The sequence below is a fragment of the Ammodytes marinus genome, assembly GCF_949987685.1.
Source record: "Ammodytes marinus genome assembly, chromosome: 19".
Taxonomy (NCBI): domain Eukaryota; kingdom Metazoa; phylum Chordata; class Actinopteri; order Uranoscopiformes; family Ammodytidae; genus Ammodytes; species Ammodytes marinus.
In genome coordinates this window covers 20,656,994-20,680,064 of record NC_137223.1, presented here as the reverse complement: position 1 = coordinate 20,680,064, position 23,071 = coordinate 20,656,994, and the positions used below count along the sequence as shown (strand labels likewise).

Below are 23,071 nucleotides of genomic sequence, written 5' to 3'. Positions count from 1 at the left end.
CGATCCACGTCTCCGCAGAGGGAGCGTGGAAGCTACACTGAAGGCTCTAAAAAGCTCCTATTTATAAAGTTTCAACTGGCGACTTTATGATGTCATAAATTACCTCATCAATGGATAAACAGCCTCAACCAATCACTTTGCTTCGCACAGTTCTGCTGAAACCCATTATGACATCACTACAGTTCCACTGTAACCCAGGCAGTAGCTGGTCATAGGCATTCTGTATTGATTTGAAATATTAATGCTCCTGTAATTCACATTTCTTGCACATGAATGAATAAATATCATACATATTATTATATACATAAATATGAAAGCAATGGTCAAAATGTATTCCACAGGTAGAACAATATTTGATTTAATATTTGACAAACATGATTGCATTGTCTGTGCTCCAAATCTGATCATATTCTAAAACAGATTGTCTAAAGTCATCTTGGCTTTATATTATTAGGCTATAGGCTTTTATTCTCATAAAGTAGCTTGTCTCTCAATTGACCAAACAGTCCCATGTCCAAGCTGTGAGACTCCTTCTCAACTCATTGAAAAGCAAAACTATGAAAACGGGCTATGTTTGAAAAAAAAGATGTCTAAGAAAACAACTTCAACATCATCAGCCAATTAAACTGAATTATACAATAAAAAACGCCCATGACAGGAACCATAATAGTCTGTAGGCTATGATCAGGCTATGATATGGAAAAAGTAGGTCCATGGGGGAAAAGCGCGTTTGCGCTACTTTACGACAACTTCCATTGCCGTACGGCAGAGCCGTGTTCTGACGCAACGTGGAGTTGTTTACTATTACTGGCTGCACTCTAGGGTTGAAAAATTTATGTAATTCATCAACGCTCTTTTAAGCCATTGGAAGCTGGACTGTGTGTCCATAGGAAGACATGGGGAAGCCAAAGAAAAAGAGTGAGTGTGTGACAAAGTGTATAAAGGATCTGAAATGGTGAGGCTGCAAATAGTTGCTAATGCTAACCGCAAGTCTGTGTCTCATAACATAATAACAGTGGAGTAAAGATGTAGTAGCCTACAAGTGTTTAATCATATTTCTTCTTTTTAAATATGTTGGTGAAACACCTCATGCTGAAGAATACGTTCATAGTTAGTGAACTCTTGGTCAGTTACCTTGCTTTCATTAGCTGTGGTTGTGCACCATGTATCTACTATAGGCTATGCAGCCCATAGAAGCAGTAGGTTATATAAACGTACATGTCTCTATATTGATCGTTGCTCTTCGCCAGGTGATCTGAGCCGAGCTGAGCTCATGATGATGACCATCGCTGATGTCATCCAGCAGCTGGTCGAAGCGCATGAAGAGGGCAAAGACATCAACCTCAACAAGTGAGTGAGCTAGCAGACATCTTGTCAAACTGTCAGCTGATGACAGCTTGTGTCAAATGACGTCAGATAGAAAATAGTTTGGCTTCTACATATTTATGAAATCCTCAATCTACCGGATACCATAATGCAGTGCTGAAGAATTAGAAACAGCCAGCCTTGCAGTGAAGACTTGCAGTGTTATGTCTGAAAACGAAATAAATGTTTTTAAGTGCCAGGAAAGATGATCCTGTTTGACACTGTATTTATTAGCCAAGAGTATTTAGTACTGTATATATGTTTTACCTTTATCTTTTCATTTGAAGTTTGAGCTACTTTGTATTGAACCTGTTTAACGTCTATTATAAATACACAGATTATTTTGGGTCCTTGGATATCATTGATACTAAGATACATGAATGAACAAGGACTGGTTATTGGTATAAGACATTATTTTATTTGTATCAAGTATTCAAAACTCCTTTTTGAATTTTCCTCGCAATACTTTATTTCAGAATTCTTTATGTCAAATGACATAAAGAATGCTTTATCTAGAATCTTGTTCACTTGACTATGACCTTCTATTTTTGTCTATTTCCAAAAGAGTGAAGACTAAGACGTCAGCTAAATATGGCCTTGAAGCCCAGCCTCGCTTGGTAGACATCATCGCTGCCGTTCCACAACAGTATCGGCGAGCTCTGGTGCCCAAACTAAAGGCCAAACCCATCCGCACTGCCAGCGGGGTACGTAGCCCCTCAACCTACTGTCTGTCGCTCTGATCTGGGATCAGCAGTGTTATACTGAACTCTATGAGGCAGCTGTTACCTTAACAACAGTCAAAAATGTCTTCCGTGTCATGTGGTATAATAGTTGGAAATAAATAACCAAAAATTAAATCTTGGGGGGAATTGATTGATTAACAAATAATATATCGACAGGATATGAAATAGATGTTTACCCAGTAATGGAGAATAGCGTTTAACTATGTCAAGGCTCTGTTATCTGCCTATCATTGATTATTAAAGTGTTTCAGTTATTGTTTTTCATTCATTTATAATAAAGGGAAATCTATAGCACACAGAAAGAGACTTGTATTATTTTCAAGGACAAATTACCTCTAGAAAAACTATAAGTTGGAGCAAAATAAATCCAACTTATTACCAATTGTTGACCAATGAATACGCTTCTGTCCATGTTTCAGATTGCAGTTGTGGCTGTGATGTGCAAACCACATCGATGTCCACACATCAGCTTCACAGGCAACATCTGTGTGTAAGTGTTTTGGTTCAACTCATTTTGATTTGTTAATTGAATTAGTTACATTACATACAAGAAATTCAGTTGTTGTCATTGCTTATGTGCTCACATGTTTTTATTGTTTCGATGTACAATGTAACTCCCACACCAACTTGTCCTTTGTCAGCTACTGTCCTGGTGGACCAGACTCGGACTTTGAATACTCTACACAGTCTTACACCGGCTATGAGGTAAGCTAGTTTTATTCTGCCTAACTATCTAAACACTAAACAGTAGTTCATATGTTGTGTAATATATACGACATTATCAATAATTTTGATGTTTACTTACAGCTTTTGTATTTGTGTCATGAATGGCTTATTGATTTTCCTTTTTTTAATCCAATTTCTCAAATCAGATTAAAGTACAACTTTTTTTTTACCGGGCTTTTAACTCTCTGTCTCTCTCATTCCCTCTCTCTCTCTCTCTCTCTCTCTCTCTCTCTCTCTCTCTCTCTCTCTCTCTCTCTCTCTCTCTCTCTCTCTCTCTCTCTCTCTCTCTCTCTCTCTCTCTCTCTCTCTCTCTCTCTCTCTCTCTCTCTCTCTCTCTGTGATAGCCAACGTCCATGAGAGCGATCCGAGCCCGTTACGACCCCTACCTCCAGACCAGACATCGGGTGGAGCAGGTCAGTGTGAACACCCATCAGTAGCTCCTCAACTTAGGGCTTGTAGCATTATGATTAAATACTAAGAATAGCTGAATTTAGTTGCTTGTTCTGTGGAATTTGTCTCATTGTACATTGTCAGACGATGTACTTTTTGCTAAAATAGCAATTTCGCCACATATCAGCCTCTGTGAAGTGATTGTCTTCCCTTGACAGAAGTGTATAAATCATCACCATTAATTATATATTTACTATATAGTAATGAGTGACTTGGCTTTTACCCGCCTGGCTGCCGAGATCTCACCCAAATGATGCTATTATTTGATTGTACGGCCACATTATTCCAATCCAGCAGACCAAAGCAGTTCAATCGTTTAGTGCAGTGCAGTGCATTCTGTAACTCAATTTCCCACAGTTCTCCTCTCTTTTTAATGGGAGTTTTGGCTGTTGAAAAGTCAGCTTTATGTGCAATGGCAGCTTAAGTATTCTTCTGCCTCAGTGTTGTGATGCTACCAGGGCAATACAAATGGCTGACCTTCCAAGTTTCAATCGCCTTCGAATATGTTAACTTCTTTTCTGGTTCTACCGTGTTAAGCCTTTTTCACAAGAGAAGTTTCACATTGTAATGTGTTCATATCACATAAGAACAAGGTAAATCCTTATCGCATTATAATTAATATTGATCTATTTTTCATTTCCCTCTAGTGGCATCAATATGCTGCAGTATAATACCAATTAGTTTTGTGATATATTATGATCAGCCATAATTATACTATGAGTCATAATGAATGTTATTGTAGAGAGCATCATTTTAGTGCCCTGCAATCTGCTTCCAATTCCAACCAATCAAATGTCTCAATTCCAAAGTGTATAAAAACGTGTGCGTGTGTGTGTGTGTTGTGTGTTGTGTGCAGCTGAAGCAGTTGGGTCACAGTGTGGACAAAGTGGAGTTCATTGTGATGGGCGGGACCTTCATGGCTCTGGCTGAGGAGTACAGGGATTACTTCATCAGGAACCTGCATGACGCCCTGTCAGGACACACCTCCAACAACGTGGCAGAGGCCGTCAGGTACTGGGCAACTCTTAACATGTCACACACTACAGTAGCAGGCCATTCTATTGGGCCATTTAAAAACAACAGTGAAACACGAAGAATAAGAGAAAGCATTTAGAAGATATTGCTTCGATGGTCCAAGGTTATTCATTTGTCACACCCACACACAGACATTAAGTGAAACAGCTGGTGAAATGCAAGAAAGTAAATAAAATACAGTCAAATAAATATAATCTATAGTGCAAAAAGATAAAACAATTTTCTTAAGTTGTAAGTCTACATTAACAATCTTATACTAGAATATAATAGGGACATGTTGTAGATCAACCACTTTTTCTTCTACTCCGTATTAAAAGGTTGCCCACATTTTAGTATTTGGATGTTTTTTTTTATTTATTTTTTTCAGATTATTTTTTGGCATTTTCAAGCTTTATTAGATAGTACAGAGTTGAAATGGGGTAAAGGTCCACGGGTCGGATTCGAACCCGCGACCACTGCAACAAAGACCGGAGCCAATATGGTACAACTACGCCACCGGAGCGCCCAGTATTTGGATGTTTTGACATTACAGCTGACCATTGCCACCAGAGGGAGCTGTTCTACCATTTGTAGAATTCCCCCCTACATTCGTTCATGTAGCTCTCCTCTCCTGCTGGATGGTATATCGCCCAGTCCATAGAAAAAAAGACATCATTCAAATATTCTTAAATGCATTAAAAATACAATTAATTACAAAATTAAGTTTTGGGCCTCATTTTCTAAGTCTGTGTGAGTATTTTCCTTTTTTCCCCTATCTAAGTTTGAGGGCTACAAATCATTATTTCCTCATTATTTTGACAGGCATTCGGTTAATCTTTTATCGTTGTATATAAATGCTTTGACCATTTTTAAGACCTTTAAATGGACATATTTATTTATTTTTAAATATCCTGTTTTGTCAACCAATAGTTCCAAACTAGAAGATATTGTATTTGCAGTGAGATAAACACAGCAGCTGGAGCCCGAGAACGACTGGTGTTTTTCCTTGATAAATGACTTGAATAATTACCCAATTATAACAAACAGAAAAACACCTCTGTCTCTCCCTCTCTGATTTATTCCAGAAACATTTGTGGCATTTTCTACTCGTATATGAGAAAAAGGGTTAGAAGTATTGTACCATATTTTTCTGAGCTTTTTTCACCACAATGTTATACACCCATTGACCCACCATTAAACCTACAGCTCAACTAAAACACCAAACAGCCAAGATAAGATGATACTACACATTCGAGTGGAAGATGAGTGAGGCCTCTTCTGCTGCTCATATCGATTCACTCGCTATCTTGTCACTCCGCGTGCCATCTGCTCAGTATGGATGAGGAGCACCTTTTGTCAGATGACTTGGAGGCACAGAGTCAAAGTCAAAGCAGAAATAGCCATTTGTTGAAGAGCCAAAAAGACGATTTGACCAAATAATGGCTTTTGCACAGGGGCTGAGGCTGTTTGTTTGTCAACGGGGGCTATTTGATTGGCTCAAGTCTGATATGACCCGAGGGGACAGTTTTTGCCAGTGTGAGTGTGTGTGTCTCTTCCCTTAAGTGTGTGTGTGTGTGTGTGTGTGTGTGTGTGTGTGTGTGTTTGTCACCATGTGTGTGAGTAAACTGGCAGGTGTGAGTTTGTATGAATGTGGAGTATGCCGCTCAGTTTGTGAAGGAGGAAGCAGGCAGCCTTGATCTGTGGTGTGTGTGTGTGTGTGTGTGTGTGTGTGTGTGTGTGTGTGTGTGTGTGTGTGTGTGTGTGTGTGTGTGTGTGTGTGTGTGTGTGTGTGTGTGTGTGTGTGTGTGTGTGTGTGTGTGTGTGTGTGCTAGATGCTCACATCTCTGCCTCCTCAGCGCGCGCTCTCCTGATGTGATCTCAGCGGCGAGATGCCTCCAGATAATCGCCCGAGATAATAGACTTTTTATTGATTCATCTTCTCACACAATCTGATCATCCTCTCTGGAGCATAAACTCCTGTAATTGGTGTAAATCAGCCAGCAGACTGTAAAAGATGGACATTTATTGCTGGCAGATACAGAATCAGAGGGAATATTAGCTGGCATGAGGGGAGCTAATGGTCATTGGAGCAGCTGGAGTGGAGAAGATGACAGTCGGCTGCGATGAGATGTGCCTGTTCACTCGCTTGTGTTTCTTTCTTTTTAAATTTTTTCTTTTGTGTGTGTGTGTGTGTGTGTGTGTGTGAGAGATTTCGATCGGTGACTCAACTTAGTTTAGAAGTGGCAGTGAGTGCAGTGCAGGCTCAGGCTAGATGAAAACTCAAGAGAAGATTACTTTTAAAGAATAACAAGAGTCTCTTTCTACATCTGGCTGCTTCTCTTAGCGCGTGACTGCCTCTCCAGTCAGCCTCCCCGCTGCTGTGTGGACACGCTATAGCTTCCCGTGAGCTTTGCTCTCACGGAATGCTGTGGAAACTGGTTTTTGAGAGCAGCCACAAAGGCTGAAGGCTATTAGCCTCCTGCTGGAGAATCACCGGGCCAGGGTTGATGATCATACAAAGAGCATTATGTATTGACTCAATGACGCAAAAACATGATAGCCAAAGAAATATATGAAATCACTCATTTAGAACCATTCTGAAGAACGGTTGTCTAATATCACTTTTTGTCAAAATCAGTGAATATCTCCTCACGATCTGCTACCTGTTTGTACTGTGTGTACGCTGAGGAAAACATAGCATTTCTTTACATACCAGTTTACAGAACCTAGGCTGTGTATAAAAACCAGATTTTTATTTACAGCACACACAGTAAAGGACATATAGTGGATCGTGGGGAGATTTAAGTTGATAAAAGCGCTAAAAGATAAAGCTAAGCGATAAAAGTGATTTTGACAACAAGTGTCTTCCACAATCACTGACTCCACCTCTAAATCAGATGAATATACTATTGCGTAGCATAATAATTCTATAATAATAACTAATATTAATTTTTTCTGTTTAAAAACTTATTTGAAAGTGGACATTACTTGTGGGCATTGCAACAAGCTGTTAACACAACATTGACATATTATGATGACCACAGCAAGCACTTCTAAATGACCCAATCATCCAAGTGTTTCACTCGCTCTGGACGCAAAGTAAACCCTCATTTAACATGTTTTGCATCACAAACATCTTTTGATTCCCTTATTGCATTAGAAGTGTCCTTTAATGTGAGGTTAGTGTTAACTATCTGGATAATGAGCCGTGCAAACACAGCATTTAAATTGAAGTTGCTAAATGAGCCCAGCATATAGACTAGAGCCACCCAACATAGTCAGTGAGGCTAAATGGACAATTTAAAAAAAAAGCCTTATTGTATAGAGAATATGTTTATATTTTACATCAATTAATGACATTGTTTTCCTCCTGTAGGTACTCTGAGCGCAGTAACACCAAGTGTGTGGGGATCACCATTGAGACACGGCCTGACTACTGCCTGAAGCGACACCTTAGCGACATGCTAGGCTACGGCTGCACGCGGCTGGAGATAGGAGTCCAGAGTGTGTTTGAAGACGTGGCCCGCGACACCAACAGGTCAGTGGGGATGAATGGACGGAAGTAGCCCAGAATGCAGCTGGTCAGATGGGCCCGGTTTCCACCGACCAGCGCAGTCCGGTTCGGCCCGGCACGGTTTGGTACTGACCGGTATCCCTAGATCAGGCTTAGTATATATAGTCTATGGGTTAGAGCCGTTGAATGGCACTGGCCATGGCCCATGACATTGCAGCAGCGGGACACAGTGTAGCCCGCCAATAACTTCAGTTAAGAGGGAAAGCGCATCACAATAAACTGAGAGCTGCACGCCAACATTTTTATCCTAACACAAGATGTTTCACACTTGCACATCATGGCGTTATTTCTCTCGCACGGAAATTATTTTGTCGACCGATGAACGGACTGCAATGTGTAGCTCCATCCTCTTGGGACCCTTTTTAGGACGGCTTGGTACCCCAACAAAAGGGTGACAAAAATCGGTGTGGCTCAGCTCTATAATTTTGGTACACTTTCCAACTTTTGACGGTGGAAACGCAAATAAATGTGTGCAGTGCCATTCCAAAATCGTACCGCTCAGTGGAAACAAGGCTATGCTGTGTGATAGGTCAATTTTTTTCCTCTTGATTTTGCCTTCAGAATTCATGATATAACTGTGTGTGTTGCGCGTGTGTTTTCTTCCAGAGGACACACGGTGCGAGCTGTGTGTGAGTCCTTCCAGCTTTCCAAGGACGCCGGCTTCAAAGTGGTCGCTCACATGATGCCAGATCTGCCTAACGTGGGCATGGAGAGGGACGTGGAGCAGTTTATTGTAAGCATTCACAAACATGATTCAATACTTTTTCTTTCTTTTTCCTTTTTCTTTTCTTTTAAAATGTTTGATCATTCATACAGAATTCTAGCATTAAAAAGAAGAGCTGTTTCGGAAGTGTTAGTAGTTTCTTCCTGACTGCCAGACCTTTCATTTGTTAGACCACAGAGCGGTCCAGCAGTGTTAGCTGGTCTAGTCTCTGCATCCATTCAAGGCTCGCTGTGGGAAGCAAATGAGGCACTGTGCATCACAGTGAGTGTGATTTATGGAACAGAGCAGAGCGTCACACCGTTTAATATAGCATGCAACAAAAATAATGGCTTTTCATTTTTCTGTGTTAGAGTACACACATAGTTGAAGTCATGAATTTACAAAGGGCTATGTTTGTGTGGCTTTGTGTTATCATTTAGTCAGGGTTTTAACCTTTGCCTTCAGACTGAAAACCGTGTGTGTGTGTGTGTGTGTGTATGTGTGTGTGTGTGTGTGTGTGTGTGCGCGCGCGTGTGTGTGTGTATATATAAACCTTACAACAATTGCTTTATCATCTGGTCAGTGATGCAGGCCACAATGTCTCTTATGTAGTTTTTCGTCATAAATCACGTAGAGCTGTTGGTCTTTTTTCATTTGAAACATTATTTTCCCCTTTTTGTTGGACAGTTTATTACTATAGATACAGACTGGACAGACAGAGGGAGAGACGGGTCGGGATGCTCCGATCTCGATTTTTTGGGGACGACTGTATTGGTTGTCTCTTCTTAGAATGGTCTTACCCATATTATTGTACTCATATGATGAATGTCTTAGCATAGACTTGTCACTTAGATTGAGGTGTCCCATTATTAAACACTCAGGCAGATGTCGGTGTGTTTCGCTTCAATGCCTCTACCAGCCGACTACAGTGGCACCACTCACACATGGCTTTTCCACCAAATGTTATGGAACAGTGGCATAAGTAGACTTTTATTGAACAGAAAAAATCGCATCACAATCACTGGGAATAAAGTTGATAGTTCAGGACATTTCGCCCCCTCGATGTGTTTGTCTGTGCTGGTAATGTTACAGGCATCAATGAAAAAGAAACTAGGGAAACAACCAATGAGAACAGAGTAATGGCAGGCTGTCCAACCAATCCTGAAATGTGGTTGCCTCACTCACTGACTTGGCGACAAATGTGTTTGTAGGGCTGGCTCTACTTCTGCGTCCCAGCCAAAAATACCTTTTTATTAATGAAAAGATCTGCCTTGTAATTGACAATTTGGAGATAACCAATCTAGTTATTTGGAGTTAATTTTAACATAACATTTGTACATGTGAGGTCTGTATTGTGGAAAGACTGTGCCAGGGCTCATTGAGGCAAGGGCGTGCCATACTAGAGTGCATCTATACAGTATATGTTTTATTAAAACAATTCAAATTCATGCATTTTACTATAAATAGGCAGCAGGCTACATTTAATTGTATCTTGTTTGTTAACGGTTAATAATCGGTTAATGGGCGTCTGTTGTCGTCAGAAGAAAATTACAAAATGGACATCCCTAATCTATTCTTTTTGAGTTTTCTGGTGGTGAAAAAAAGCTGCGTAAAGTAATACACCGGACTTCATAATCACTTCACATAACACCAGTAAAGTTTTCCCACCCAAGGCGATCATTAGGGTGCATTGTTTGTGACACAATCATGTCTTGTTGTGTGTGTGTGTGTGTGTGTGTGTGTGTGTGTGGCTTGGCATCAGGGTGTGTCACCCACTGCTGCTTACCTCACAGTGGTGTATAGTAACAAGGAAGTTCCACATGTAGCATCTTAAAAATAGAAATGGAAAAAAGGCTGTGACAGTCGAACTCACACAGTACCCAACTCAATAAAAAAATCTGTCAGATGTCTCTCAACAGCAGGCTCACTTTCCAGCCCTGATTGGAAACACAGCTATCATCTGAATAATATGAAGGATCAGGCAGCGCTCATTCCCTACACGCCTGACTGTAGGATGTAAATGAAGACTCGGTTTGAGGCTATGCGCAACTCCGACTCATTTGGTTTTGGTTTTCACAGGGATAAAACAGAAGTCAAGTGATAATAAATGCAGTAAAAGGAGGTGGGAAAGATGTTACTAATTAGTGCGTGCCAGACTCTGACGCACCCTCCTGTGACGCTTATCAAAATATGTTTCCTTATTGTCTCAGACGCAAGCAACAGCAACTGTTTCCCTCTCCTTTCGCCCGTTAATTGAAATGTTTCTGTCTTTTGTCGTGTGCTGTTTGTGATTACTGGCAGCGTGGCCACACACAGGGGTTTTTGCATTACAATGGAACCGTCTGCAGAGTTCAAGAAGTTCCAAACCTTGGTTGTTCCACTGTAATGAGCTACTAATTAAACAAGAAAAGACAACAGGAGGAGATGACACATTCAGATTCAATGTGGAAACAGTTTTCTTCTACCCCGGGGGGCCTGCCTGATTACATCTATGAGTATGTCTACACAAAAATGGCTACATTTATAAAGGTCTGTTTTTCCTTCTCCGTTGTGCTCCCAATTCAATTTCACACCAATGTGTTTTTAATACTATTAAAGGTGCTACGAAGAACTTATGTATATTTCTGAAACAGTCTAATTTTTCCTCTTATGATTATAAATGACATGTAACAGCACACGAGACCATCAGTGCAAAGAATGCTATTTTTATATAGTTTTGTCATGGGTACACTCACCCAGGAACTACAGCTGGCATGGTAAAAACACTAGCGCTAATGTCCTAAGGGGTTGCAAGAATTAACACAAGTGAAAGTTCCTTGGAGCACCTATTTAAAATAAGCTTTTCAGAAAACTCTATACTGGATGATTCTGAGAGCCCTTAATGTGCTCAACCTTTTTAATGTGAAAGGGAGAGATCTGAGCTTTTCAGAGTTAAAACAGTGATGGATACCTGTTTATTGGTTTTCTTGATCACAGTTAAATGAGAAGATCGTTACCACTCTGATGTTCGGCCAACCGCAAAGGAAATCGCCCCTGCCAATCTAACTGGCCGTTAAGATTCAAACCAGCATTTAGAGTCAGGGCCACTCAGAGCAGACTGGCCTTTTTGAATTGCGGGGCTTAAGGCCAGGACACACCAGTCCGACTACCCGAAAATGGACACTGCCGATTCAGGGAGCTTCAGTCTTCCCGTCGCGGCCGAAAAAGTGCAAAGAACACACCAAACCGACTGCTGACTTTCCGTACGCTCTGCGCTTGCGCGGGACGTAATGTCTCCATAAGAGCAGGCGGCGCTAATCTGTATTGTGGCCCGAAAAAATACGGAAGCCGGAAATGATGGGACGGCTCTCTAGACCATAAACATAGATAGAAATACGTATTTATATTTATGGACCATAAAGAGCACCATTTTTAGCAGAGAGTGTCGAGCATGGTGTCGAGCAGTCAACAAGGGTTGATGCATGTGAGTACTCGCTGAACGAAACAAACAAACACATTAAAACGATGGCTAACGTTGTTAGCTGTTTGTGCTACCCGCCTCACTTCCGGGCTTCACTGATTCGCTAGCCCTCCACAAATCAAATTGCTCCAACTGAAAGACTGCCCGGCTCAGAAGAAGCCCGACGACATCTACGACGACCGATTTCACGGCACACACCAAACAGATTCGTGTCCCCGCCCCCTCCCGACTCTACGACGTCGATTATCGGGCCGGTGTGTCTTGGCCTTTAAAGAGCCTCTAAAACTGAGTGTTTCAGACAGAGGCTGAAATAGGATATTTTAGCAATGGCACTGTGAGAAATATACAGGGTTTTATTGACACTATATAACACCATGAAAACAATTTCTATTGGAAACACATTAGAATTTTGAAACGGAAAATAACATAATATGTGACCTTTTTAAAGTCAATTTCAATATATTTTGGCATTTGGCATACTGCAGTTTTTCTGTAGCTTACGCTGATAAACCTACAATAGGCCAATACTGGTTACTATAGCTGTTGACACAACGGATATTTAATAAGCTGAGACTCACAGAATAACCTAAATGTCTGACCCAATGCTGACCACATGTCAGCTATGAGGCACACAGTTCAGTTTGAATCACTAAAATGTATCCATTGTTTTATTGATTTTCCTGAAAATACTAGATTGGATGCTGGAGTTATTTAGAGTTGTGTGAAAGCAAAGCGCCTTTTCATTATTGCAGAGGTTGTTTTTGTGGCAATGTACAGCTCTGTGAATCTGTGTCTTCACGCAGATTTGTTCCATTACCTCTTTGTGTGTGTGTGTGTGTCTCTGTCTCTGTCTGTATGCCTGTCTGTGTCTGTGTTTCTGTGTGTGTGTGTGTGTGTGTGTGTGTGTGTGTGTGTGTGTGTGTGTGTGTTTCCTGAACCTTTTCTGTGTGTGAGTATGCGTTTGATGGTAAGATGGAGGGCAGCAGCAGGTCTACACAGAGAGATGAAGAAGGTTGAATAAGGGTTCTGCCTTCAGTGTCTTTCTTTGCTCTCCTGTAGCATTTCCTTTTGCCACTTGTCCTTTCCCCAGGACTTAATTCCTTCTGTTGTCTCTTTGCTCTCTCCTGTCCCCATTATCTTTCACTTTATCTTTTTCTTCCCATTTCCACTGTCACTCCATCCATCTCCTCTCTCCGCCCTTCAATCTCTCTCTCAAGTCCTCTCAATTTCAATTCAATTTCAAAAATCGTTACTGGCATGACTTTTGTAATAAACATAATTGCTTAAACCTTACAGAGATTACAAATAATAACGAGAACAATCAAAACACACACCCTATATCTCAGGTCTACAAAACAATATGTATGTATAATATAAACTAAATACAGACAATAATTTACACAAAATAGTACACTTGAATTATAACAAGTAACACATGTACAATCAAATGTAGTAATGTTCATACAAATTATAAGAAATAATCGTATAAATAGAGATAATTCAATTTAAGAAGAGCTACATATTATATGAAAACTAATAATCATGGAAAATAACAGTGAGGTCTGGTGTAGATGACCATTCTCTCTATCTCTCTCACCTCCTCTCTCATCACATTGACACGATCTCAAATGATACAACTGTGCATGTGGCTCCCCTTTGCTCCTCCTCATCATGTCTAATCGTCCATGTCACGCTTTCTGCCATTGAGTGGAATAAATATGCAGGTCCATCCCTCCAGGATCCAAACTAAGTGTGATACAATTCACTGCCTCAGTCCCAAGTCAGGGTGCACCTAGACGGGAGAAAGCAAAGAGAAGATGGGGGATAAAATCGTTGAGATGAAGATGTTCATTTGGACAGCAGGATCAATGCACACATTTATACAGTATTCCTAACAACTTAGTGGACCACCCTCTAAGGCCAGGATCCCTTCATGTAGTCTCAGGGCGCTTTAACAGCAACTAGTCTACTTTTAGTTAGCTTCCCTGGTTCACAACAGATGCAACACTGATACATTGTTCAGTTGTTTTAAGTTCGGTCTAACATATAATATCAAACAAAGATTTTTTTAAATTAACATTATACATAACAGAAAAGACAAGTCGAATGTTGCAACAATGCAGGCTATTGCAGCCATTGCATTGTAATCCATGTAATCCAAGGCATTCTACTTTTAGTGACAAAATGTTAAAGCTCTTATATGTAGGATTTTGAGGTGGTAATATCAAATATAAATTTGACTCGGGGGACATTGAGGATGAATGGAAACACATAAACTGCACCTGTTTTCTCGCTGGATAGTCAATATTATTCCACAAACCAAAAACTAAACCCATTTGAATAACATTAAAGATGAAAATTATCCCATAAAATCGATCCGCAGGGGGCTTTTTAAAGGAAATAAAACCATTATGTCGAATGAATGAGGAATCTGGATGGAAATCTGTTATCTCCAAGACTGAGCAAAAATAGCAGCGTAGCCCGTCCTGCACTAAGACTCCAGCAGCTGCCCCTGTGACCCGAAAAAGGATTAAGCCTGAAAAAACCATAATGAACCTTTCAAGCTTGAGGATTTGGTCTGCTTGCTTGCTGTATCCAATATGCTGGGCAACAGTGAAGCGAATGCTGCAAATATCAGCTAAAGGTTTCAACGGAGGGGATGAAAATAACATTAATAATTCCATTTTGGCCTTGTGGGCACAGAGCTCTTGACTGCCGGTTGCCAGTTTGTGGAAGCGAGTACATCTCTTAATTTTCATGTCGGCTTTAATCCCATTCATTCAAACATGCGTCCCCTTTTCAGCCACAAGTATGTCGCTTTCATGTATTGTGCTGGTCAGGCCGGATGACACACTACCTAAGGAGCCTTAGCGGGCGGCGGCAACGCAATGTTGCATCCTCCTTGCGTCTATCATGGTTGTCCTGATAATGAAATTTCGATTACAACTTCCACCCAGCCTGAGATCCTCTCTCACTTATCTCCCGTGTACAGATGCTGCTTGTCCCCGGAGGGTGGGGGGAGGTGTGGGTGTGTGTGTGTGTGTGTGTGTGTGTGTGTGTGTGTGTGTGTGTGTGTGTGTGTGTGTGTGTGTGTGTGTGTGTGTGTGTGTGTGTGTGTGTGTGTGTGTGTGTGTGTGTGTGTGTGTGTGTGTGTGTGTGTGTGTGTGTGTGTGTGTGTGTGTGTGTGTGTGTGTGTGTGTGTGTGTGTGTGTGTGTGTGTGTGTGTGTGTGTGTGTGTGTGTGTGTGTGCATCCTATACGTCAACAGGGTTCCTCTCCGAGGTCCAACAAGAGCTCTGATTTGTGATCCAAAATGGTAGCAGGTGCAAATTGGGTCTAGTCCCCTTTTGTACATATACACTTTCTTGTTGGTTTTAGAGGCATTGTTATTCATCTGATCATCTTGCGCACCCTCCCTCCCTCCATCCCTGTAGGTTTAGTGCAGGGCCATGTGGGACATGTCCTCGTGTGATTATGAGCTGTGACGAGAGAGAGAGAGGGAGAGGGAGATTATGAGGTACTGATAACGGGCCTATTTTGTGCCTGGATTCCAGATCTTCACGGTCCTGATCGTGACTGTCAGTACACAGGGGTGGAGAATGACTGGAAAGCTTACACAGATTCCCCATCACTGCAGCACATTATACACCAAAATAGCTTGAATTGAATAACTGAGCACTGATATCTGCTTCATACAGGCGCAATGGATGTCTGCTTTTACTTCAATGGAGCCTTTTTTATTGAATGATCTGACCATTTTCTCTGTGAGCTGTTTGGCCTTGTAAGAAAAGCCATATGAATGGAACAAACTTATCAGGCATATCATTCGTTTTTTCCTTATTGAAATCCGCTAATGTATATATCTGTTAGCATGACATCTATTTTACCCTGCAATATCTGAAGTGTAGTTGACTCTTAAGTCTTTAAAGTGAGGTCAAAAAGACCATTTCAGATAGGTTGAGTCACTGGTGCTCTTTGAAATTCCTATCAGATTGCGTCAGGCACGTCATTTGAGAAGACTAATGAGAAATCCACTGTAATGGTGGCTTTGACTTTGTGAGTGGGTGATTATTTTGTTTAGTTTTGTTTTGTTTGTTAAGCCTGACTATTTCCAGACCAAGCACGGACTTCTGAGAAATACTGATTTACTTACTTAATCCGTATATGTATCTATGTGTTTTTTTTTCGCAGGAGTTTTTTGAGAATCCAGCGTTCAGGCCGGATGGTTTGAAGCTGTACCCGACCCTGGTGATCCGTGGTACGGGTCTGTACGAGCTGTGGAAGACAGGCCGGTACAAGAGCTACTCACCCAGCGCCCTGGTGGACCTGGTGGCCCGCATCCTGGCCCTGGTGCCACCATGGACTAGAGTCTACCGGGTGCAGAGGTGAGACCATGGATGGGTTGGATATAGGGCTGTAATTAACGATTATTTTGATAATCGATTAATCTGTCGATTATTTTCTAGTAGTGTTTTGGTCCGTAAAATGTCAGAAGATGGTGAAAAATGTTGATCAATTTTCCAAAGCCTTTGTTGATGTCCTCAAATGTATTGTTATGTCCAAAACACACAGATGTTTCAGTTTACTGTCATAATAGGATTAAAGAAACCAGAAAATATTCACATTTGAGAAGCAGAAATCAGAGAATTTGGAAATGTTTTATTAAAAAATTACTCGAAACGATTAATCAATTATCAAAATAGTTGGTGTTTATTTTAATAATCGATTAATATTCGTTTTGTCGATTAATCGTTGCAGCTCTAGTTGGATACAGTGTGGAGTTCTTTTAAATCTACAGTCACCCAAATATTTGCCGTTTTCACTGTAAACACATCATGTGGATTCTTATTGGCTTATGATGTCAACACAGAACAGGTATCTACAATCGCCCCTCATACCTCCAACAAACAAAATGAATGCTACATGCTCAGGTAGAGAGAAATATGAAATGAGTGAAGATAGTGAAGCATTTGGCAGCTATAAACCCATGTATTCTTGTATCTGTAAATAGACCAAAGCAGAGCTAAAGCAAGAGTAAATATTGGAGTATTTGAGTACTGAGGGGATAATGTTTCTCTCTGTCTGCTCGATGTGTCAGTGGGCAGTGTTTGTAACTGTGTGGCCAAAACTAGCTTGATAAGATATCAGTGGATTAATGGACTGCCTCCAACTACTCTCAAATCCTACTTTAAATTTTTTAGTTGGGAGATTCCCCTTTTCTCAGTCAGTTAGGAACTCATTCTAGCCTATGATGTTTTTGGTAATACAGCCGATATTTCATAGATTAATCTGTATGTGGTTACTAAATCTGTAATATTTAATTTTATATAATATATTCCTTTTGTCCTGCTATTGTGTGTGTGTGTGTGTCATTGGTCTTTTCTCATTCATCAGGGACATCCCCATGCCGCTGGTGAGCTCCGGAGTGGAGCACGGCAACCTGAGAGAGTTGGCCCTGGCCCGGATGAAGGACATGGGCACTGAGGTGAGACCCGAAGGCCCTCTCGTTATTAGTCTAAAAGACACCGTCAGCTTGTTTTCACCCACAGAGGCTAATAGGCTTTTTCCAGCTGGGATGCGTTCCAGGATTCCATAGCACTGTGGAGGTGGGAGGGTGGAGGCTGCCAACAGAGAAACTGCTTGAGTGACTGTCAGAATAATTGGCATGCATCGCTGTGACAGAGTAAGACGACAGGTATAGCTCAGCACTGTCGGAGCACCCACCTGCCTCCTACGCCCCCCCCCCCCCCCCACCCCCTGAAATATATTGAATTTATGCTGGAAAGTAGAAAGTTCACCCTGCCTGCAAACACAACACAAACACTACTCAGAGACCCCTCACCAACTCCCATCAAAAAAAGACTCGGGGTAAGAAAGAGTCATCCAAACTTTTCATCAGAAAACACCTATGGGGTTCTGAGCCTCCTGTTAGCTTCTGCTGGAAACAAGCAAGGCATTTATAGTGCTTATCGTACATCACACAAACATCAGGGGCCAACCACGTCTGCTCTGTTCCCTCCTACCATCACTAGTAAAACTTCTCACTTACTCTCTTCTGTCCTAAGATCAAGAGTTTTAAGTTTTCTAAAGTGGTTTTGACCCATTTGAATGTTTTCTCTTGTGTGCAGTGTCGAGACGTGAGAACCAGAGAAGTGGGCATTCAAGAGATCCACCACAAAGTCAGACCTTATCAGGTAATGGACCCCATCCTGGACATGATTTACACTGACTTTCTACACTGTCAATCTATCATATGATAAAAATTATTTTATCAGGACAATGATTATAGGAGAATGTCATGTGTGTTTTTTCCTGTGCGACGGGCGGCTGTGGCAAAGCGGGTAGGGCGGTCGTCCACTAGGTTGCAGGGTCGGTGGTTCGATCCCCTGCCTCCCCGCCATGTGTTGAAGTGTCCCTGGGCAAGACACTGAACCCCAAATTGCTCCCGATTGTTAGCGCGCACCCTGTGAAAAACCAGGGGAAAGCGCTATATAAGTGGAGTCAATTTACCATTTACCATTTAACAACCCTTCCTTTGACTAATAAAAGCTGTGTGTGTGTTCAGGTGGAGTTGGTGCGGAGGGACTACGTGGCTAACGGTGGCTGGGAGACCTTCCTGTCCTATGAGGACCCAGAGCAGGACATCCTGATCGGCCTGCTGCGTCTGCGGCGCTGCTCCCCTCAGTCCTTCAGACCGGAGCTGAAGGGAGGAGTCTCCATCGTCAGAGAGCTGCACGTCTACGGCAGTGTGGTCCCCGTCAGCAGCAGAGACCCCAGCAAGTTCCAACATCAGGTATCTGCACTTACTCTTTCTCTCTCTCTCACACACTCACTATCTCTCTCTCGCTCTCTCTCTCTCTCTCTCTCATACATTCACTCTCTCTCTCACTCTCTCTCACACGCACTCACTATCTCTGTCACTCACTCTCTCTCTCTCTCTCTCTCTCTCTCTCTCTCTCTCTCTCTCTCTTTCTCACACACAAATGTATTGACATACTGCATTCCCCAGCCCCTTACCCCAGCCACCAAAACGAATTGCCTAACCCCAAACCTTACACTTACCCTTACCTAAACCTCATTCTAAACCTGAACCTTAAAGGTACAACGAGTAAGTCGGCACGTTGGCGACACCTTTGAACAAAAGCGGTAGTATTTTTACGACGCCAGCTGTCGTGAAGCTCGTGCAGGGGGTGCAAGATTCAAATAATCAGGAAGCAATATAGTGCGTGCCGTGTCCGTGTGTTGAAAGTGTGAGGGCACCGGACTCTTTTCGGCTCGGTGAGAGTGGTTGACACAGCATCAACTACACCTGATTGCAATGAGTTGATCCATTGTCACCTCTCACGGAGCTGAACGAGTAGGCTATGTGTCCCCACACAAAGCGAATGAACGAGAGACGGCAGTTAGTTATGGATCACGATGAGGTAATGTGTTTATGTTGTTGTAAATAATGACTATTTCAGATGAATAATGGTCATCTGATGATGCTGGTGAGGCAAAGTAAACTTTGTTTTAGTAGGCTACCGCTCATTCATTTAGGAGTAAACACTGCAGTCCAGTTTGGCTGCGTGAAATTGTGTATAGGTTGCTTGGCAACGCCCTCCCGCGCGCCTATCACTCTCCCTTTTAGCTTTTCTACATTGCATTTTCTTTTTTTTTCTTTGATGGTTCAGCCCCGTTAGTCATTATGACGACAAATAACTGTCTCAAACAAGGCTCCCGCGGGACAACGTCTCAATTTGCGGGACGTGTGAAAAGTAATGGAAATGCGATCTGGTCACCCTAGAAGTTAGAAGCATTGTTATTGAAAGTGAGCCCCCCTTTTTAAATGCGTGTTTTATAATCTGGCATTTATCCGATAGCTGTGAGGAGACAGCAGTCTCCGTTTGTCTGTGTGTGTGGTTGTCTGTGTGTGTGTATCGGGCTGCTGGGCTCAGTGGCTCTGTGAAGGTGCTGCCTGCAGTGCTTCAGCGTTTGTCTTTCTGTTACTTCAAAATAAAAGCCAACTCACGTTTGTCAAGTGAAATGCTAATGTGAAGCCAGTGAAATGCTTTTAATGTGAAGCCGCAGCCTTAATGCTCTATTTGTTTAACAGTAGCTAACTTAACTGCTGCGCGCTGATCTAAAGATAGTGTTTTTTTTAATATAGAAAGCCGTGTCTCTGGCATTACCGGTGGTGACACGAGTTTATTTTGCTAAAAAAACGGCACTTTGTCCCGCATTGTCCCGCACAAACGTAGTCTTTGTCCCACATCTGGTGAATTGGGATCTGGTCTCCCTATCCCCTTCCCTCACCTGGAGTGGGCTTCTCAAATCACGTTCCTGCGCCACACTGAAATCTGCGACCAATACGGATATGTGACCATAGAGCATGCACGCGTGAACCGAAAATCGGACTGGGTGTACGACCAGATCAAATGCAGTAATAAAAACTATATAAAAACGTCTTTCTTTGCACTGATGGACTTGTTTGCTGTAAAAGGTAATTTATGATTATGAGAGGAAACATGAGGCTGTTTAAAAGATATTTAAAAGTTACTCGTTGCCGCTTTAAAACCTTGTCTTTAAAGTTCTGTCCCATAGTGAGTATTGTCGAAAGTGTCTTCACTTGCCAAGAATGTCCTCACTCTTAAGGTCTGAAACTCAAATTGGTTCTCTCAAAGATAGTTGTATAAGTGTACACACGCATGCAGACACACACACACACACACGCACACACACACACACACACACACACACACACACACACACACACACACACACACACACACACACACATTCCGTCTCTACATATAAATGACATACCCAAACGCTTTGATTCCCTCACCAGCTGTGAAACTGATTGTTTTTCTCCGACTCTGTAAGACATCACTCCAAGCCTGTAATTTTCGAAAATCGTCTGGAACTAGGAAAATGTTTCGACTGAGCTACTTTTGACTGCGCATTATTTTGCGCTTAATCTGGAAAGTGTTTTGACTGTGACATTTCAAAGTAACTCTATTGATGTCTGCCTTTCCCCTCCTTCTCGTCCAGGGCTTTGGTATGATGCTGATGGAGGAGGCAGAGAGAATCGCCAGAGATGAACATGGCTCCAACCGATTGGCTGTGATCTCGGGTGAGGAACAAAAACGCACACATATGTTCTCTTCAAAGAGACTACCAGCAACTCTTAATACCGATGTTTCATTTTTTCCTCTAATGATTATAAAGGACATGTAACAGCGAACGGACCATTAGTGAAATAATGCTAATGTAAGAACAATTACCATTTTTTATATAGTTATTATCAATGTACGTGCTCGGGGGGGTCAGAATCCCTGCCAACTCAGGAGAAATAATTTAGGGCAGGTAGGAAAAGCAAAAATCTTTAATTTGCTAAAACCATCATCATACCACCTTTTTATCATTAGTCGCATATAGTAACCTTATTGCAAGTTTTTTGTGGGGCAAAGAAGTTTCCACAAAGAGAGGTAGTAACATGTAATATAAAAAAGCTGTGTTACACGTTCTCCTCTCCCCTCCACTGAGCACCTCTCTGTCTTCTGGTGTGTTTCTACAGGTGTAGGAACGAGGAACTACTACAGGAAGATGGGCTATGAGTTGGAGGGACCGTATATGTTGAAGGACCTTTACAAGCCTGGAATGGACTGAACCCGGACAATTTTTTTTTAAACATTTTTATCTGGACAGTGGAAACAGACTCACACACACACACACACACACACACACACACACACACACACACACACACACACACACGTATTTTATCTATCAAGGCAATGTTCTCACGACGCGGTTTGCTGCAGAATGTTTAGCGATAACGATCGTGTTTCCAAGTGGTGGAACGCCGGGCAATGCTGTTGCCTCCACTTCCTCCTCCTCCGCTTAATGTAGATAAGGAGACGGTGAGAGTGTGTAGGAGGGTAAAGTTATTTGGGATAAAGCTATAGTATCTTCTGGATGAGGTTTGGAGTTCAACTCGTGATGCAAACATTATTTCTTTCTACAGTAAAAAAAGAACATTTTTAATCGGCTCCCCTTTTCCCTAAGAACAGCATCGTAGAAACACACAAACAATAGCACGTTGGTATTTTTAGCTTTCCCCCATTGAAACTAAATGGGTATCACCAGTGCCTTGAGAAGAAATGAGAACAGCCCTGCAAAGACGTTTTTTTAATTTTACTCAAACGTTACATGTGTCTGGTGGAGGAGAATCCGAAAACATTTTACATCTCCTTTTAAATAGTTTTGTGTGTTCGCCTGTTTAGTTGCACAGTTGGAGTTAATCATGTTTACGTTGCAGTTAAATAGCAAAGCCCATTATGAATGAGTCAAGCGTTCATTAATGGCTGGCAGTGGATGAATTAACGGTTGGGAAGTGTCCTCCTCACCGAGCAGAGCCCCACATATGTAATTGCTAAATTTTGGATTTCTAAGGCCGGAAATTGAATATTAGATATTACGTAAATAGCTTTTTTTTTTTAAATCCCTCACACAGTTAATCCTATTTCTTGTTTTGCTGCCGTGCATTCTTGGGCTTCATGTAATCTGTAGAATCCAGATGTGGAACACACAACACTTGACCGTTTGTTCTGGAAGAATAAAGTATATTTCAGTTACTGTCTGTGTCCGGCATTTTTGATGTCGCAGAAATCTTTGCAAAGCATTTCAGTAATAAAACCTATGACAGAATATCCAAAAAGGTCAGAATGTAAGATCTGCTCCTATGACGTGTTCCCTAATGTCAAGGGGTCCCAGCCCTTACAGATGACCCCTGATGATTGCCCTGCTATGAGATAGCTTTACTGGCTCATTTGACGCAGCCTTTCCAATTACATCTCCATCAGTTACCTGTCTATTGAACAGCGACTCAATGCTGCGTGGAGCCACAGTTACTGGAAAAGAGATGGTCGTTTAAAAAATATCAAGCAATGAAGCGCAAAAAGGCTCTAGGGACGACCTATGTCTCATATAGATTCCAACTGCTGGGAGGGGAAGGGGGCGATTGAAGCCGAACGGCCACGCGTAATTTCCTGG

At 41.8% G+C, this 23,071-nt stretch overlaps 1 protein-coding gene across 1 annotated transcript; it reads left to right on the top strand.

Moving 5' to 3' along the window:
* The first annotated feature begins 778 nt into the window (after window positions 1-778).
* Window positions 779-22,653, top strand: elp3 (elongator acetyltransferase complex subunit 3). The gene is made up of 15 exons (XM_080047405.1): window positions 779-918; window positions 1,251-1,350; window positions 1,931-2,069; window positions 2,528-2,598; window positions 2,750-2,813; window positions 3,179-3,247; window positions 4,141-4,295; window positions 7,675-7,836; window positions 8,479-8,605; window positions 16,226-16,419; window positions 17,429-17,519; window positions 18,163-18,228; window positions 18,600-18,827; window positions 21,068-21,149; window positions 21,594-22,653. Exons 1-15 carry the CDS (start codon window positions 897-899, stop codon window positions 21,683-21,685), a joined length of 1,662 nt encoding a protein of 553 aa, XP_079903531.1. The 5' UTR covers window positions 779-896; the 3' UTR covers window positions 21,686-22,653.
* Window positions 22,654-23,071: the final 418 nt, after the last annotated feature.